Here is a 21,670-nt window from a genome sequence, read left to right as displayed (position 1 = left end):
TCACATCCATACATGACCACGGGAAAAACCATAGCCTTGACTAAATGGACCTTTGTTGGCAAAGTAATGTCTCTGCTTTTTAGTATGCTATCTTGGTTGGTCATAACTTTCCTTCCGAGGAGTAAGCATACCTCTAGAATACATGATCTGTTTTCTGAAGCTAGAATTTAAGCCTTTCCTATTATTCAGGTGTTCCTTTCACAACTCAGAGAATGGGCTTGCTTAATTCAATTAAGACCATCAATTTGCAATGAACAATATCTTTCCCACTCACATTACATATGAATACTAGAATAATAAGTTTACATAATTAATATATTCTGCTTTCCTCCTTGGTATATTATATAACCCCAAATTAATGTTTCAAATGCTGGGCTAGTAAGGTAAAAATATTCTTACTAACTTTTTAAAAGTTGTAATGAAATATCCTTCAGCTTAGCCACCAGAATTTTAGTAGGTAACTTTTCCTCCAAAATAAAAACAAAATTTTTTGAAACCAAAGGATAGAATGAAGTTCAGTTCAGTTCAGTCACTTAGTCGTGTCCGACTCTTTGTGACCCCATGAATCACAGCACGCCAGGCCTCCATGTCCATCACCAACTCCCGGAATTCACTCAAACTCATGTCCACAGAGTCGGTGATGCCATCCAGCCATCTCATTCTCTGTCGTCCCCGTCTCCTCCCGCCTCCAACCTTTCCCAGCATCAGAATCTTTTCCAGTGAGTTCACTCGTCGCATGAGGTGGCCAAAGTATTGCAGTTTCAGCTTTAGCATCAGTCCTTCCAATGAACACCCAGGATTGATCTCCTTTAGAATGGACTGGTTGGATCTCCTTGCAGTCCAAGGGACTCTCAAGAGTCTTCTCCAACACTACAGTTCAAAAGCATCAATTCTTGGTGATCTCCAAATGATATTCCTATATATGGCACCCTACTGAACTTTATTTATCTTGGTTAATTTAGTTTCTCATCATATGGTATTTCATAGCAGGGTTCACAGCATGTTATGTAAACATATCAAGCCCACATACCATCTGAATTAGAAAATGGCTTGGTTTTCCCAGTTTGTAGAACGCGTAACTTAAAAGGTGATTTAGTTTATCTTAGTTTTCAAAATATTGAGAGAAAACATTTGTGTATTTTAGAGGTTCCAATCATTTTCTTTCTCTGTAAATATGATGCTGAGATATATAAAAATGTATGTCATAAAAACTAACAAACTTTATCAGAGGAAAGAAATCCTATTTTTGAAAAGGTTCTTAAGGAATGCCTGGCCATAACTTATTGGGATATGCCAATGTGATTCATGTGTACTGCAGAGTTCACAGAAAAATTATCCTAGATTACAGAATTAACAGATCAGTGTAGATTTCAATTCTGTTATAAAGAATAACCACAAACAATATGTTTTGGTGCAAATTGTTACTTGATAAAAATATTGTCTGGAGACTGGGTTCAGAAACATGTCTAAGACAGTCAAGTAAACAACGTTTTTGAGGAGGCAATAATGACCAATAAAATGTTCAGTTCAGTATATAAATGTTCAATTTAAACAAAGCACACTACTATAAAAAGTAGTGTGTTTTATTTGTTTGAATAGAATGTTTATATAATAAACTGAACACTTTATTGATCATTATTGCCGGCTCAAAAAGCAGTTTGCTTGATTGTCCTAGACATACTTATGAACCATATCTTCAGGTAATATTTTTACCAAGTAACAATTTTCAGCAAAACAAAGATTGTTAATGTCCTGGTGGCTCAGATGGTAAAGAATTTGCCTGCAATGCAGGAGACCCGGGTTTGATCCCTGGATCTGGACGATCCCCTGCAGAAGGGATTGGATACCCAGTCCAGTATTCTTGCCTGGAAAATTCCATGGACAGAGGAATCTGTCAGGCTACAGTTCAAGGGGTCGTAAATATCTGGAGATGACTGACTGAATAACTTTCACTTTCACTTTTTACCAACTATATTTAAAATTGTTAATGGTTACTACTTTTTATCGAAATCACAAAATACTGCTACTAGTCTCAAAGTACATGATAAAAAATATTATCTGGAGTACTCTATTACAAATTAAGACTTAGAAGATATTTACACAATTATGCCTGCCAGGGAAAATTCTATAGTAACCAGCAACTGCCTGAATTTAGACTAGGCATCACTGACTCGATGGACATTAGTTTGGGTGAACTCCGGGAGTTGGTGCTGGACAGGGAGGCCTGGCGTGCTGTGATTCATGGGGTCGCAAAGAGTCAGACACGACTGAGCAACTGAACTGAACTGAACTGAAGGTACAAGATCTACTGGAAGTGTGTGGAAATCTAGCAAAGAGGAAATCTGAAGTTTAAATATTTAATTCTAGCTATCATGAAATATAACCACACCAGTTTTAATTCTCAGACTTTTAGTAAGTCTACAAACTACCAGATTTGTTCTATGGGATTCTAATTTAGGATACCATGTAAACAAGTTTTCTCTAGACTTTACATAATTGTATCAGTAAAAAGGAAAATAAAAACTCAGGGAAGTTTGATAAAACATATTGTTATAACCAGTAACATCATACAAGTTCTGGAATACTGAATTAAGACAGTTAAGTAGTATAAGTTTTACCCGAAAATGACTTCTCTGTCAACCATGCTAAATTTAGAAACTTAAAATCTAACCTAATGCCAGATAAAATCTCAGAGGTCAAATGAATAGCAAAAATATTAAAAAGTCTTCTTTTATGGGTCAGTTATACAATTCAAATTTAGAAGAACTTTAAAGGATAACTCATTTTAATTTTATATTTTTCATAAATCTTCATAATACATAAAGCTCAGACATTCAATTTCCAATATCACCAAGTTCAATTAAACGTGCTTGTTTAATGTATTGTGGCAAGATACTCCTTGGAGAGATTGTTCCGTGCAGTTCTTAAAGAAGCAAAATTCTCAATGACTATTTTATTTGCTAATAAATATTCAATATGTCATTTTGACACAAGAATTTCAGTTATAGAATTCTAGCTGCTCAATGCAAAAAAAAAAAAAAATGGAAAATGAAACAAAAATTGAAAAAAAGCAAACTTCCCTACTCAGGGATTTCTAACACAAATGATTATCCAAAAGTACCGCACTTGCCTGAGCTAGTGTGTCATGAATTTGCAGTTCCAGAAAATCTTTCATATGGATTTAGATGAGATTTTTATGCATATGAATTCAACTTATTACCACTAAAAAGAGTACTAGAAAGACGAAATAAGAGTGAACCAAATGGAAATCTCAAGTTAAGACAGCTCATTTTGTAGTATTCAGGTAATGATCTGTCATGTATACCCTTTGACTTTTCACAAAACACAGCATGAACAGGGATGAAAAGCTAGAATCACAACTGTCAGTCACTGTAAAATATATGATGTGTATTTAAATTCTCAGTGGCACTTGTGAATATATATCACTTCTATAAATATTCCTTCAAAAGGATTTTATTCATGTTCATTTAACCATATCAAAATATCCTCATTTGGGATGTTTTAATACAAAGCAGTTGTTGAGATCTGTATCAAGTATACCCTTAAAAAGAGAGACTAGTGAACTGTGCCCTATATTAACGTGGCATAAGAGGGAGAGGGCTCAAATAAATACAATTAGAAATGAAAAAGGAGAAGTTACAATGGACACCACTGAAATACAAAGGATCGTAAGAGACTACAACAAGCCACTATATATATGCTAATAAAATGGACAACCTAGCAGAAATGGACAAATTCTCATAGAGGTACAATTTCCTAAGACTAAACCAGGAAGAAATAGAAAAGAAAATATCAACAGGCCAATCATAAATACTGATATTGAAATTGCCATTAAAAAACTCCCAACAAAGTCCTAGACCTGATGGCTTCACGGATGAATTCTATCAAACATTTAAAGAATTAACCTATCCTTCTGAAACTCTTTCAGAAAATTGCAGAGGAAGGAACACTCCCAAACTCATTCTAGGAGGTCTTCATTACCCTGATACCAAAATTAGACAGAGATATCACAAAAAAATAAAATTACAGACCAATATTACTGATGAACATGGATGCAAAACTCCTCAACAAAATACTAGCAAACCAAACGCAAAAATACATTAAAAGGATCATACACCATTGATCAAGTAGGATTTATCCCGGGGATGCAAGGATTTTTCAGTATCTGCAAATCAATCTGTGTGAATACCACATCAACAAATTCAAGAATAAAAGCAATAACAGTAGAGAAAAGGAGCAAAGAAAAACTGGAGATATTTTTAAGGAAACACCTGTACAAGATATTGTGACTAGCAAATGTACAAACTAGTCCTTGTACATGACTGAAATGACTTAGAGCAGCAGTGACTACCTAGATATGAAGGATTGATAAGGCAGAGACAGTCTTATATCATACTTTGTGGGTCTGGATAGAGTAAAAGTAATTTTATATACAAATATTGAATCATTATGTTGTATATCTGAAACTAACAATGTAAGTCAATTATATCTCAGTTAAAAAATCATTCTGTTAGGCAAAGTGTTATTAAATCAATATCATTAATTAATATTCAGTTCAGTTCAGTTGCTCAGTCGTGTCCGACTCTTTGCGACCCCATGAATCACAGCACGCCAGGTCTCCCTGTCCATCACCAACTCCCGGAGTTCACTCAAACTCATGTCCATTGAGTCAGTGATGCCATCCAGTCATCTCATTCTCTGTCGTCCCCGTCTCCTCCTGCCCCCAATCCCTCCCAGCGTCAGAGTCTTTTCCAATGAGTCAACTCGTCTCATGAGGTGGCCAAAGTATTGGAGTTTCAGCTTTGGCATCAGTCCAATGAACACCCAGGATTGATCTCCTTTAGAATTAATATTATTATTAATTTAATATACTTAGGTATATTTTATCTTTCATGAGCTAGAACTTTATATCATGGATTGAGATATGATGAATTTTGTTAAGACTTTTGTTATAGACATTTCTATTATTTCTATAATTAAAAGCAACAGGCAGGATTAGTGACAGATTTTTGCTCTCATAAAGCTGACAGAAAAAAAAGCCCATTACTTCAAAGACAAAGTCATATATAAATATATATATGCTGCTCAGAGTATGCATGGCAGTATTTTAGAGCTTCCATTAGTATGCAAAATTTAGAGACAATGTGCAAAATGTATTAACCTTTATTCTGGATTTCTTTAGGCCCCAAAATGATACTAATTTCTTGACAGATGTTAATATACTGCTTTCTTAATTTGAGAATTTCTGCAACAATTTACTGAATTAGAGTCCCTTGTACTGCAAGGAGATCCAACCAGTCCATTCTAAGGGAGATCAATCCTGGATGTTCATTGGAAGGACTGATGTTAAAGCTAAAACTGCAATACTTTGGCCACCTTATGCGACAAGTTGACTCACTGGAAAAGACTCTGATGCTGGGAAAGATTGGGGGTGGGAGTAGAAGGGGACGACAGAGAATGAGATGGCTGGATGGCATCACCGACTCTGTGGACATGAGTTTGAGTGAACTCCGGGAGTTGGTGATGGACATGGAGGCCTGGCGTGCTGTGATTCATGGGGTCGCAGAGTCGGACATGACTGAGCGACTGAACTGAAATCTGACATTATCAATGTTTTCTTCTTGGAACCCAATACTAGTCAACACCTTACAAGAGAAAATGTAAACAGAAATTTACTACCTGCCGGTCAGGAATAAAAGTTTTCAAAGTGAGCAAACCAGAGCTGATTTAACACAAGTATCCAAAGGAATGAATTAGGCTTCCCTGGTGGCGCTGCTGCTGCTGCTGCTAAGTCACTTCAGTCGTGTCCGACTCTGTGCGACCCCATAGACAGCAGCCCACCAGGCTCCCGCGTCTCTGGGATTCTCCAGGCAAGAACACTGGAGTGGGTTGCCATTTCCTTCTCCAATGTGTGAAAGTGAAAAGTGAAAGTGAAGTCGCTCAGTCACGTCTGACTCGTAGCGACCCCATGGACTGCAGCCCACCAGGCTCCTCCATCCCTGGTGGCGCTAGTGGTAAAAAAAAAACCCTCCTGCCAATGCAGGAGAGATAACAGATGCCGGTTTGATTCCTGGGTCGGGAAGATCCCCTGGAGAAGGGTATGGCAACCCACTCCAGTATTCTTGGTGGGAGAATTCCATGGACAGAGATTCCATGAGATTCCCACAGAGTTGGATACGACTGAGCAACTAATGCTAAGAAAGTTTCAGCTTAACTATTATATTGATTAATTTTTCATAGGAAAAAAGTAGAAGTATGTAACAATCATCTTGATATGATAAAAATATAAATCCATTTCACTGCTGTAATTCTTACAATAACTGCTGTGACATTCAGCAGTGAGATACCTACCATATTTAGATGAAATTTTGAAAATGCTGGCAGTTTACATCTAGTGTTCATTCAATCACAGGTCAGAGTACAGCAAATACAATCCAACTTTTCTAACAATGTATCTTACTAATAGATTTCCATTCAGAGTCCAAAGATCTCATTCTTTCAAACAGAGGGAAAAACAAAATACAGGAACAACTCAACGGCTACCGGCATGCACCTACTGCATTTACAAAATATTCATTTTGTATATTCCTAACGTATGTGAAATACATCCCCTTGCATTTTCAATGTTCATTAATGAAGTTACTACATAACTTAACAAAGGCACTATGGAATTAATACAGTGCTACATAATTAGAGTAGTATAAAACATTTTTATAAGAATGTATACAAAAAAACTTATTTATAAAATGCAATAAATGTTTTTTCAAAAATTGCTTTCCTCATTGCTTTCTGCTGCTGTTGCTGCTAAGTCGCTTCAGTCGTGTCCGACTCTGTGCAACCCCATAGATGGCAGCCCATCAGGCTCCCCTGTCCCTGGGATTCTCCAGGCAAGAACACTGGAGTAGGTTGCCATTTCCTTCTCCAATGTGTGAAAGTGAAAAGTGAAAGTGAAGTTGCTCAGTCATGTCCGACTAGTCGCGACCCCATGGACTGCAGCCCACCAGGCTCCTCTGTCCATGCGATTTTCTAGGCAAGAGTACTGGATGAGGGTAGAAAAAAATCCCAAACGAAAAACACACTTAGAAAAATTACATCACAAAGAGTCTCATAAGATGATTATTTAAAATCTACAGTACACTACTATTTTTTCATTTAAATATAATTTCTAGAAAGCATTTTTTAATTATGTAATAAAATATTTTGATGTTAAATATGCTCCATCTTAAATATGGGTCTTAATAGCTGGAAAATTATTCTTGATATCATATAGTTTAAAACCTTGAGTAAAAAAGCTTCATTATTAAATAAAATGCATAATATTCTATTTTAATAATCATTATATAAAATATGGAAAATTTTAATAAACTTCATTCTTTGAGAAAACAATAAAGAATTTTTTTCCCTATAGCCAAATGCAATTTTTAATACAGCAATTTTTACAGATGGCATCTGTGGTAAGCTTGAGTAAATCATTTTAACTGATAAAATGAGTATTTTTGATTCCATAATCAGACAGTAAATCAGTGTCAATTTTAATTCACCCTAGGGAGTTGGTGATGGACAGGGAGGCCTTGCGTGCTGTGATTCATGGGGTCACAAAGAGTTGGACACGACTGAGCGACTGAACTGAACTGAACCGAAAGAAAAACAAATGCACTGAAATGGCATGTAAGAAAGATGGCTTGAAGTTCATATTACAATAGACAGTCAGCTTTTGTTATCTGTTTAAAGAAGAATAATTTGTTTAACCTAATTTTATTGTCTTAGTTCAAATGTATTCAATGTATCTGTCAAGTGAGTCAAAGCATTAGGAGTCCAGCTGTTCACTCACACATTTTAAATAAAACACATTGTAATCTTAAAATACTAATCACCACAATTTAAGGTTTGAGCTACAAGAGAAGTCTAAGGTTATAATATTGATATTCAAAATATATAATTTCAATATTTTCAGAGATAAACTATGAAACAAATTTATTAGGTATTTCATCCTTTCTACTTATCTAAAATAATTATCATAAAAAATTTTAATATATAAAAACTAGTTTCCTCAAAGAACACACCTTATAAAAAATTTATAATATACTGATTATACCTTAAGATGAGTCATCTATAAAATTAAATTGGGTTTTATTGGTTATTCCCTAGGGGTGGATAAGCAGAAGATAACAAGTTTTGGTTACTAAATGACTATTCAACATGCTACACAACACAGCTAAAATATTTCATAGAGAAAATTTATATACTTCAGTAGAGTTCTTTACTCTTTAAGGGCAATAAAATCGCCAGGGCAATATTTTCTTAAAGTGCATCAGATTAAAATGTTGGTCCTTCATATTCCAATTATTTTTAAACTGAGGAAGCTGATGGTAAGATGTAGAAAAGCTATCAAAATAAACAGAAACAAGACTTTTTCTTATAGGTTTTCCCCCCTTACCTTAGAAGATGAAGAATCACACTCCTGACATATCCATCCATAGCCTGTTTGTTTAGGAGATTTTTTCAGAGGAGGATCCAAACAACCAAAATGGTAGCACAGTCTGCATTCATCACACCTGCAGGGTAAACAGATTTATGGTGTATCTAAATAATATTTAAAAACACCTTTTTCAGAAAACAAAAAACTAGTAAACTACTATACATTTCAACTGTAACACTGTTAATTCTATCCTTAGCTGACAAGATTATTGAATTAATGTTTATGAAAAAGGCAATCTAAACCTGAAATAAATGTTTTAGGAAAAACAAAATACCAAAACAACAAAATTAACAAACAAAACAAATATCATTTACAACACATTGATGGTAGAAATGTTAAGACCATAGGAATAAATTTATGTGTATAGCCATGTGTTCAAAACTAATATTAACATTTTCAATTTTGAACTTCAATAATAATCACTTGCCTATTAGTTTTAAAATATTTAATAAGATACATATAATTAAAGATTGAATTCAATCTAATACATAATGACTTTTTAAAAAATTTTTAAATCTAATGAATTCTACTGGGCCACGCTAAGCTTACTTCTATACCATTTGTGTATCTCATCACTCTCTAAGTTAAGGTAGATTCTAAAAACAATTTCTAATGTTTGCAGCATGCTAACATAATCTATAGCAAATAAAAAACATACTCAGAATTTTATATTATTTTCTAAAATACAAATTTTCTCAAAAATTTACTTGCCACTTTCAGTGCATTTGGGTTTTCAAAGTACCTTCTAAGTACATTTTAAAGCTTATTAACAAATGTTTTGATAGGGTCTTTGCCACCTATGAGGTACAAAATCTAAGAAAACTACCATACCTATTCTTCGTTTCAGACAATCTCATCCTGCTGATAATGAAGAAAGATCTGTATTATTTCAGTGTTTTTAAAAATGAATTTTGCATCAGTTGGAATAACAAGATGAAAATTTAACAACAAATAACAAAGTTGTATATATTTTATAAAAAGGATTATATTCCTCATTTTGTGTTCTTTTAAGTTAAAAAAAATAATACTTTCTACAAACCAATCTGTCACAATCTCAACGTATAAGTTACACTTATGATTTAAAAGATAAAAAGTTGAGGAATTTAAAACTAGGAAAGCAAAGAGGATATTTTATAGACAACATAGTTCAGTAATATGTTACTTAAATAAAGCACAAAATAACTATTCAATAACTTTTGTTAGAAAAAAAGGGGAAGGAGTTACTGTGATAAACAACATACAAAGAAAAGCAATTTATTTTCACAATAAAGGGAACTGTAAATTTACATTTATAGTAAAAATTTTATATCATTCTACAAAACCCAACCTCCCATTTCAGGAATCAAGAATTTCAAAAAAATTAGCAAATTAGCTAAGCTATTCAGGTATAAAGAAGTCTAAAACAAAATTCTATGTCCTAAGTTTATGTATGCATTCCTCTACAACTTTCTTCTTATAAACCTAACAAACTTCAGTACTTTTCCAAAAACCTTTGCTTAGACTCAAGAGATGGACTTGAACAAAAATGTTTATTATAATAATTCTATCTGTACAAAACATCAAATCAAATGGAATAATAAATGGTACTTTATTTGTTGTGCCAGTATTATATAACTGTCCAAAATATATTTAAAAGTAGTTAAAATGTTTAAGTACCTATTTTTCTATTATTAAGAAAATAGATAGCTAACATCAAACATTACATAAAACTAAATAGCAAGCCTGTACAATTTTATGTTCTCCTCAATTGAACTTATTTACCTTTCAGAAGTTAAGGTTCCAGTTACATTAAACACATACAGGACCCTTCAGAGTATAAGCATTTCTGAGTTAACAGCTAGAGATTTCTAGATGGCTAAGAGCGTACTCCTTCAAGCATGGAAACTAGTATTTCAGTCATCGTCAATGCAAAATTTAAGGAGAATCACAGTCTTTGCTCCATCAGGAAAAATCTGCGAGATATGGTTTAGTGTCTTTGTCACCCCAGGGTCACAAAGGCGAGTAACAGATACTGCGACATGTCCAACAGTTGTGCCAGTCTTTTGTGATGAGTATCATCAGTCTGCCATACTGTCTGAATTGTTGTATTCAACTATTTTAGGTCCTCACTTGCTTGAAAAATACAAGTCACTACTTTCTGATATTGTCAGTGTTATTTGTCTAAGTAGCATCTCCCCAACAATAATTCATTGTGGATTCAGAAAACAGATCACTCACATCTGTGCAAATTGACAGTTAAAAGAACATAGAAATGAGAGTTGCTAAGTACATGGGCTCAATTTTGGTTAACTATAGTCTTTTTTGCTTAATTTAGGTTTTTTAAAGCAAGTTTTAGATTGCCAATAATCTAGGCTTTTGATAGTGAAGAGTTATAGTATTAGTGTTTTCCTAGTTCATATTAAATTACAACCTAACTACTGTGTACAAGTCCATGCCATAGTAAACTTGCAAATTATGATCTCTAGTATACAACTAGAATCACACACTATGTGAATATAGAGGTAAATCATAATTCATTACCTTTCACCTTCATGTACACCTTCATGGTGTATGAATATAAAGATGCGTATATACACAGATACTACAAGTTAATATTTGCTTCCCTGGTGGCTCAGATGGTAAAGCGTCCACCTGCAATGTGGGAGACCCGGGCTTGATCCCTGGGTCAGGAAGATCCCTGGGAGAAGGAAATGGCACCCCACACCAGTACTCTTGCCTGGAAAATTCCATGGACTGAAGAGCCTGGTAGGCTACAGTCCATGGGGTCGCAAAGAGTCAGACACGACTGAGCCACTTCACTTTCAGTTTCTTTCTTTCAATCTAATAAATTAAGAACAAGTTTGTGACACTGAAGTAGTTCAGATTTGTAGCTGATTTCAGTTAATTGTAAACTCAAGCTATCTTTCAGCTCAATAAAAAATACAAAAGGAAAAGATTTTATATGTTAGATTTGTTAGAAGATAATATTGAGTAGATGCTATTTGAAATGACCCAATCCTTATGACTCTTTCATTAATTATACTTTTTAGAATGACTTAGTCTACATATAGAACTAATGTATTAGTGTTGGGTTCAAGAGGAAAGGAGGAACTTACTTGTTAGAATCAGGGAGTGATATTGGAATTCTTTGAAGTTATAGCTCACTCACCAGTAAATAAAAACTGCAATTCCAAGACTAAGTATTAATAGCATAAAGAGGTAATTAATACACTTCAGTTCAGCTCAGTTCAGTCGCTCAGTCGTGTCCGACTCTTTGTGACCCCATGAATCACAGCATGCCAGGCTTCCCTGTCCATCACCAACTCCCGGAGTTAATACACTTAGGAACTGCCAAAATCCAGGAGAGGCAAACAGAAAAAGAAATAACCCAATCTTGAAATAATAACTATTAATAAATATTCAGTTCAGTTCAGTCTCTCAGTCGTGTCTGACTCGTGCTTTCTAAAAATGACTAAAATTATTTCCATGTAGAAAAAAATATAGTTGTTCTATACTAAACTATTTAATTGAAAATATCTATAGCTTCATGTGCTGGTAACAAAACTATCCTGAGTGATACAAGTGAACTCCAGTAGAATTTGCAAGAATTACTTCACCATAGACAAATGTAAGAGATTCCATTAAGAATCCTAGAAATCCAAGAACAATTTAGATGGTAAAAAAATTGAATTATTTATTTCACGCGCAAACACACACCACTCTGTTAACTTTGGCAAATTTTGTCAGCCAACAAATTATGGCTTAGGTTACAAATTTAGATCATTTTAAAAACTCAAAAATCAGAAACTAATAAGGATCTGTGATCATTCCGCTACCAAAAAACTGAAACAGAGTTGAAGTAATTACTGATCCAATTATTATGACTGCTACATCTAATTCTGACATATACTTGGAAATACATAACTGCAACACATAATATGGAACATATTTATCAAAATAATAAATACTGTGAAAAAAGCAGTCATTGACCCACAAAAGCATACTGATATAACACAATATACTTTATTAAATAACACAAATTTCTGTTAAAAAAACAGACTATTATACCAATGGCACATATATTAAATGTGAAGACAATGTCTTAAAATAGCAAAAGATAATCTAAAACTAACGTATAAGGAAACACAAGTTTTTTTTTTAATAAAATGCAAACTGGATGCCTAAAGAATATCCTCTAAACATCTAATAAACTTGTACACATTAACATATTATAGGACATTCTAAAATTACAACTTTAAGTGAGATAAAACAAATCCCATTTATAATAAAAGGAAACCTGATTGATTAGATTCTTATTAAATACAACTTCCTACTCATCAGATTCATAATGGATACAGATGTAAACAATAAAGCAGCTATATGTATATAGTCTTTTACACATTCATCTAACAAAATACAGTGACCAAATAAACATAATTCTATACGTATTTAAAATACTTACTTAGCATACGGTTAAGTATAGCACCCTAGACAAAGAAGAGGAAGAAAATGATTTATGTTCATATGTCCTGTGATCCATAGAAGCAATCAATCATGTGTTTGTCTGATTACTGAGAATATGCACATAAGTGAAAAGAAACATTTCTGTCTACACCTAAGAGGCTAGTGTTCCAAAGTGTTTCTTAAACTCCCTTAATTTCCAATTGATAATTTTACTGGGAGAGTACACTAAGTAACAACTTTTTAAAACTAACCAAAATAAGTTAAGTGCACCTTCTATATATATACATAATTCATAGCTAGATGATCAGCTAAACTTTAGGAAGAACAGAAATCCACAACATGGGACTTGAAAAGTGATGTGCATGTATTATAACTAGGATGATCCATAATCATAGCTATTTTTTATGTCAATGAACATTTGATTTAGATCCCTTTCACATCTATATGGAGTAAAACAAAACTGACTCTGAAAATGTACACTATTACATTGATTCACTTAAAAAAAGAAACACACAGTTAAGTATCAAGAGAACTGTGGGTTGGATTTTCTTCATTTTTCATCACCTCTATGTAAAAATTCTACATAAGAATGATCAAAAGAATTGTATTTGAATATAAGATTACTTACATAAAATCTTACTAGCAGTTAGAACACCTACACAAAGGTATTAACCAGTAGTGATAGACTTTTTTATTGAACAGTAGCCAATTATTTCAATTATTCATTTTCACAGATGGAGAAAATGCAGGTTTGTGTCCCATGAGTTAAATCACCTCTAAAATAATACAAGCTTGCACAAAATTCTGCATTCTACCAATATTAGAATAACACTTAATATCAATAAAGGCAAACGTTATTCCTTTTTACACTTTTAGTGTAAATAACATATATGAGCATTTTCTAAATGATTAGAAAACGTCTATTATAACATATTTCACATATAATGACTAATACGGAGTTCTTTAACATATTTTTATTAATGCCACTATAGACTTCCATCACATGCAATAATGAATGAATGAGTGGTAGGAAACACAAAAATATCCTTTACACATTTAAGTATATTAACTGGAAAAAACATTTGGATAACTACTGAAATCCAAATTCATTTTTAATTCACTTAAATAATGGGGTTAATTCAGTTTTCTACATCTGCAGCAGCCAAGTTATAAGATTAAAAGTGAAAGGAAAAAAATAAAACATGAAACAAAAGAATTCATATGAAAATGCACAATAAGGTCAAGTACCTCTTCACAGCACGAGAGAACGATGAGACATTTTCATACCTGAAACACGTCTGCTTCCTTCTTTAATAAACTGATCTCCATCTGCTCATGCCCTTGGAAATTTTTCAGCAGCACAACCTGCTGTGCTCAAGTCCCACATAACTTTGTATTTCCCTGCTCAAATTAACTAATTTATCTCTAATCAATAGTGTAGATCTCGATTTTACAAAATAAATTAGATAAATGACATAATGGCTGGGCGTCAGTCTCATTTTATTTACAAAGCCCAGCATGAGCATCCAACTTCATTATATCTTATGTACCAAACAGCAGTGAATCTTATCAGCAGGCCCACAGAAAGTCTTAAGACTGAGTACTAGGAGAAAGAGGCCTACATTTTTATTAAATTAAAAAAAAAGTATTTGCAAAGCATGTCCAGATCAGAAATATTTTTCATCACAATCCTTAGTGTTATGTAAACTGACAAAGTGCTGACTCAGACAAGTAGGAAAAAATTTCTGCCTTCATATATCATGCAACTCTAAAGCTGAGTCTCTTAAACAAATTTTAATTGTTGAAATGATTCCAGAAAATTTAAAGAAAAATTAATGATGTCAACATATTATTCTGCTGCAGAGTCTTTCTGAATGCCTTCAAAAGATCTTGGTGAAATATTAATAAAATATTCCCATACTGAGAAACAAGTGAAACAGTGGTAAGTTTTGTCAAATAAAGAATATTAAGCATTTAAAAATAGTGATCTCTTTAAGTATATGATGTAAAAACAGGGAAATAGGATAGTGAGTGTAAATATTCTTATTTATTAGTCATCAATCTATTTTTACTATTATAAATGCAAAATCAGATAAACACTCAAACATATGAATAACAATGATATATAAATGATAAAAAAATTTCATTTACAAACTTAAAATGGATAAAGGTTAAGGCTAATTTCTGCTTTCATGTTAAACATAATCCTAATTTCAAATTTTAACAAAGTTACTATGGACAAAGGCTATGTGCCTTGATTCATTTCTGTGCCTAAAATACTGCTATCTCCGTAACAGGTATAAAATAAACACCTATTTAATTGAACTTATGTATAATAAAGAAGTTATACTGCATGTGTTGTAAACAGAATTACCACAATCTCTTTTACCTGGAAATAAATATTTTTGAAAATTTAAGGGCCCTTTAATGAGATTAAAGCCACATTCAATCAACTGATGTCAAGCACATCATGATTCTTTTAAAAAATATTATATACAAATGGTTGTCAAAGGATGTCCCTGGCCAGCAGCAGCATTATCACTTGGGAACTTGTTAGAAAAGCAAATTTTCTGGCCTCATCCCAGAGCCACTTAATCAGGAACCGCAGGGAGAAGGAGGAGGGAGTAAAATGCAGAGGATTAAAAGAAGACAGGTAGTATGTGGGCAATCTGCTTTTAAACAAACTCTTCCTGTGATTCTGATGTACTACAAAGTTTCAGAACCACTGCTATATACTGTCATGTCATTCTTCTTGTATCTCAGAGTTATTTATTTTACCCCTTGATATTTCAGTGTTTTTTTTTTCTTTCCCTATTATGTGACAATGAACCATCATTCACTTGTTTGGCTGTTTACTTTTATATATGTCTGTAAAATATGAACAGTTTAGTGTATATTCCCTTAAGTACACACTAATATCTCCTTTGAATAACAACTGGACCAATTTCAGAAAAGGGTTAATTCTGTTCCCTGGAAATATGAGTATCTTGGACATTATTAGGAGAAAGTGTTTTATCCTATTCTATTGAAAAGTTCTACTCCAAACACAGGTTTGCAGGAACAATGATCTTATGAATTCTGTGTTTTATATTTGTGTTTTACAATTTTATCTTTATATTTGTGATCTGTGACCAAGATTCTTAGGGCTAGCACCAAATATAGAACAGGATATCTACCACAGAAGTATAAAGTAAGACAGAGAATGAAGACAATATGTTATTACAAACAGAAAAAGGTGGAAAGGATTTTGATTGACAGTGACATAAAAAGCATAAGACTTAATCATTAAAAAAAACAGTCTAAAATAAAATGACCATTAGTAATTTCTCACCATATATCAAAGGAGGATCAGGTCCCAATGCATTAGCATATTCTTTTCTATGGAAATGGAAATCTGCCATTTTTCTTAAAATCAGCTAGAATTCAGCAACAGTAATCATTACCAACTTTTTCTTAAGATTATACAGCAATAAATAGTGAGTCCTTCTCCTAAGGGAAAAAAAAAGCCTACTGGTTTTGCTACAGGTTATTGATATTTTTCCTCCAATGTTACAAGGTCTTTCAATAAGTTAATGATCTCAGTTTATACATATTGTATGTACATTCTACTTTTATTACATATCCAATAAATTATGGTTCCTTAGTATAACTATAGATTACTAGCATATAGCAACTTTATATTGACACTTGCTTTTGATTATCTATAACATTTCCTACTCTATTCCTAATGTTTAAACTATTTTCAATTGCCACTATACCTGAAAAGATGTCCCAAACCACATCTATAAATCAGGTAATTCCAAGAGATGTGTTGACAATTTACATGTAAATATGCATTTCAATTTCAGCAAAGAGTCTCTTCTAAATCAGTTCAAGATGAAGTGATGAAATATTCAACATATTTCTGTCGTTGACTTAAAACTGGATCATTAAAGCTTGAAGATCAAATTTTAATTCTGCAAACCTTTGGAAAGATACAGACGTTGATGAAGTCTTTTATTTGGCAGGTTATATAGTCAATAAGCTTTGTATCTCTCTCCTTATTTTGTAACCTCATATTTATGGTTGAGAAAAGTAAAATTAAACTGAACAGAGACAGTTTGTATTAAGTCAATGAAGACTCAGTAAGTTTGGTTACTAAAAATATCTAGAGACCAACACAGATATATCCTATTTATTTAAAATCTGAAGTTGTAAAAACTGCATGCTAATAATACTAGTGCTTTCACACTAAAACTAATGAGTCAAAACTAGAATGGCATAGTCTTTCACAAGTTTTCATTTTTGCTGAATATTATAAATAAAAGTAACATATAATATAGTCTACAGTTGTTTCCCAATGTAGCATTTCATATATGAATATATGCATTAGCTGGATGAAACAGAACAGCAGACTAATGGAATGCATTGTCTTTCTTGTTTGTTACTAGATTTGTTCAACAACAATGAGTAGCACATTGCATGTAAGTTCCACAGACTTCCACAACTCTTTAGTAAGTCCAAACACTGTATATCATTTGCCAAAGAAGCAAGAAGGGAAGACATTACTTAATGGACAATTCTGACAAGACATTATCTAGTATTTTTCAACAATGTACATATCAAATGTTTCTGATTAGTGCAAAAAAAAAATTGAAGGAAAAAAAAGAGAAAAAAAAATCCATAGAGGCAAATTAACTGCCTTGTCAGTCCAAGTAACAAACAAATCAATTACATTCTATTCAAACCTGACAAGCAAAGGCAACTTTTTGCAGTGATAAGATTATGGGAAGGACAAGATAGCTGTTCTCCTTTACTTTATGTACTCTATTGAGAGGGTTATCCACATTTTAAAAATCACACTTATAAAAGAGGTTTCCAGGACTGCCTCCGAGGATGAGCTGTGGCAGGGTTGGGTCTCATGAAGGGTATCTACACAGTAAAGTGATAAGAAAAGAACATTAACATTTAAAGATCACAGCAGATCTGCACTATGTCTTATGAAACACACTAAGAATAACCATGGTAGATTCAAATAACATATGATCTGGCCAAAAGAGACAGATGCCCTGAATCTAAATGCCATGATCTTGCAAAGGTTTTTACTAGTTAAACTGGAACTATTCTATCATTAGAAACACTGAGTAGCCTCTTGTATTACTCTTATTACTTTTAGTTGTCAAAATAAACCTTACTAAAACAAAAAAAGAAAGCATAAAAATGATGAGGGGCTTGTATTTATACAATCGATAAATGTTTTAAAAATAGCAGTTTGCTATTTTCTCATCAAATATAGCAATTTAATAATGCTTGAGAAAGCATGCAACTATGCTAAAAACAAGTACACGTAATCAGTACAGTACAGGACTGGTTCTACTCAAGTAGAGCGTACAGGGAGGAAATTCTCAGATGATTCTTACTCCCTGGGCCTCCACTGCCTTCTTTTATTAAAGACTATATTGGAAATGCTTTGTTACAGTTATGAAAAGTATATCCCTAACTAGCTATTTGAGTAGAACTTTGCAACAAGTGACAGAATACACGTCATTGTAAAGACCTGGTCATTGATTATAAATACACTAATTTTGGCCAAATTTTCAAAAGTCATTTGTTTCTATTTATTTTCAAAACTTTCATCAATGTTTCTTATATTTATTTCCCTATCAATAAATTTTCTGAGTAATTTTAGATGCCTAGCAATTTGAGGTAACTTTTTTGATTTTGGTAAACAAAATTTTATCATTCTCTTCAGATATTTACATCTGTGTATATGAGGTAAAATTGCCAACTAGTCACACATCACAGAAAATGTTCACTTCAATATCTGTTAGAGAGATGTGTTTAATGCTTCTAAGTTCTACTGAGAAAAAGAAAGTGAAAAGTGGCACGATCACAGACAAAGCGCTACTGAAAAGAACCACCATGCCAAACTGAATAACCTCCAAAGCAAGGAAAAACAAAACTGTACAAGAAAAAAAGAATATAACATGAAACATAGTTTTCAGAGATATTTACCTATCAACATATGAGAAGTAAACAGAATTAACAGAAGTCCCTCACTGAGCAACAAGGAAACAGGAAGAGCTGAATTCCCTTGTTGAGTAGTCACATGTGCTAACTTTTCTCAGCATTTCAGTCTCCAAGTGATGAGCTTTAAGTACATTCTAAATCTGATATTCTGAGAAATGCTTTGTCAGCAGGTTAAGCACTACTAGATAAGCATAATGCAAGAGGAAGCAACCACATCATTTATCACAGAAGTACATTTAACTTGAACTTACATTCAAAAATAATGAAGACTAGCAGACAATCCAAAGATGTATTTGTATTTAACATTGATAGGAACCTGAATATAGAAACACTAGGTATCATAGAAATCTGTTTTAAATTCTAATTAAATCTAGATTTAACTTTGAAAATACTAAAAAGCTATCACTAATATTCTTCCATTTTAAAATTTCACTTAATTTTCAGAATAAGAAATATGATTTATCCTGTGTGCTACATTCCTAGGACAGAAGACTAATATGTGGTCTTTTACATCAGGGGTCAAGCCTTGGCTTTGTATTTATACCATGTGCTTCTAATAAGTTTACTTACACATTAATGTAGAAAAAACGAGAATTAAATATTTTCAAAGGGATTCCCTGAGGCAAGCTTCCTGTATAGCTGGAATTGCTGACCAAGAAGAAACATCTACTTTTGCCCCAATGAAGGCAAATATGCTAAAGAAGCATTTGTCTGATCAGCAGTATGCCTATTGATTAGAGCATTAGCAACACATTCAAGACTGCCTAAACTCAAAACTAATTCTACTACTTCCTATTCTACCTATTGTGTGGTCTTGAACAAGTTAAAACTCAGTTTCCTCAGTCATAAACTAGGGGTAAAGTGAATATCTGTCTAATGCAGTTGCCTTGAGGATTACATGAGATAAACTATGGAAAACACTAGCACGCTGGCCTTTAATAAACACTCTATAAACTAATAAAAAACTAAACACTCAGCAACCAACATGAACAATATTAGATTTATCAAACATTATAGTAGTATGTGTATTGGAAGGGAAGAAACTATATTCTAATAACAATTTATATAACACAGTTTCAATATATCTTTGGAACAATTTCTACTTCATGATGTTTAATGTCTCTGTACCTCAGTTATTTAATCTCCAAAATGGAGATATCCACACCTCATATGACTGCTGTTAAAAAGTGAATGAGATAATACATTTAGAGAGCAGAGAAGAGGATCTAGGACATAGTAAGCATTATTTTAACACTAGCATTATTTTAATCTCTAGTTCATAAAGACTTTGGGGTTCAATTATTGATAAAATGTCAAAATATGATTTTCATATATATTATTATCTAGTCTTCAAAATCCATTAACTCCAACATTCATATCCTATCTACAAATTCTAATTCCAATTAATATGTCTATTCCATATGTCCAAAACTATACAAATCTATACAAACAGCACAAATCAAAACCTTGTTACAGGAAGAACAGATGAAACAGGATGTTTGATTAAAAAAAAAAAAAGAAAAATCAGAAAACAATATAGTTGGTTTCTAACACTAGAAGTTAGACAATGCTTGTTTTATATGATTCTAATGATTGAAATTGTTAAGAAGAGATACCTTAGCTGACTTGGAGAAGGAAACTCCCAGTGCTCAGAGCAGCCTCTACAGGGAATGGGTGACTTATATACTTCTATCCTGGCAGGGGCTCTTTGCCTGTTACTTAAGCAGTGATACTGAGCATATGATTCAAGTGCCAAATTGACAGTGAGATCCTTTTCAGAACTGTATAGGATTTGTTTTGAAATTACTATGAGTTACAAAATCTGAGAAAAAATGAGGTTGAGACCTTCATTTTATAGATGAGAAAATGACTATGATGGTAACATAATTCAAGGTCATTCATCTAGCCGTAGCAGGAGGAATATCAGTCTTTCCAAATAACTGAATAAACCCTTTGATGTATAAGTTAACAATATTAACACATTGCAATAAATAATGAATATAAAATTACAAAAAATAAACTTTACTAAAAAATAAATGAGTGAAATGAGAAATATTTCACTGCTATATATGATAAAAATTATAATGTTTACTACTCTAAAATTGCATACTCCAGAAATACCACACTTCACTATGTAATTAATGGTTACCATGTTCAGGCTTCTGTTTTTTTTTTATAATTTACTTGTCTATAATGCATTTATTTTAGGAAGAAAATTTAAAAATTCAAACACAGATAACAAAAATATTTATAAATCATACTAAGTTACTTGAAGGTTTAATGTTTTAATATAGATTTGAAAATCAATGAATGTCATCACTGAATACTTAATGTGTGAGGCAGGTTAGCCATTCCACATGTCTAATAAAATCATCAAATCAGCTTAGTTATAAAGGTAAAAATATGTACTGAATAAACATTTTCTTTTCAACCCAAATTTTATCAGAATACTATTCTAATATGAAAGATTCAGTGGCAGTTGGTCTACCTCCATTATCCATTTACAAATATTTTGAACATTAAACATCTCTTTCCCAATTTTTACTAACAGAAGAGCATTCTTAAAAAAAAAACTTTCAAGTATAGTTTCCTTCACAAGACTCAGTTTGTTTTTGAATTTCCTCTTTAGAATCTAATCTCTTCAAGATGTATTATACAGCATCAGTTTGGTTCTAAAGACATTAACTTAAACCACTGATCATTGTTTTCTATAAAGCT

General features: G+C 32.7%; 1 protein-coding gene across 4 annotated transcripts in view; it reads right to left on the bottom strand.

Moving 5' to 3' along the window:
* The window catches only part of PHF14 (PHD finger protein 14), a 223,572-nt gene that overhangs the window by 57,629 nt on the left and 144,273 nt on the right, over positions 1-21,670 (bottom strand). For all 4 annotated transcript variants that reach the window (XM_088833499.1, XM_055420498.2, XM_055420500.2 and 1 more), the window contains exon 17: positions 8,459-8,576. In XM_088833499.1, the coding sequence (XP_088689625.1) occupies positions 8,459-8,576 (118 nt within the window). The remainder of the gene's footprint in view (positions 1-8,458; positions 8,577-21,670) is intronic.

Source organism: Moschus berezovskii, chromosome 3, assembly GCF_049115385.1.
Source record: "Moschus berezovskii isolate FMDL1 chromosome 3, NW_MosBer_1.0, whole genome shotgun sequence".
NCBI classification, from domain to species: Eukaryota; Metazoa; Chordata; class Mammalia; order Artiodactyla; family Moschidae; genus Moschus; species Moschus berezovskii.
This window is presented reverse-complemented; position numbering and strand designations above follow the sequence as displayed.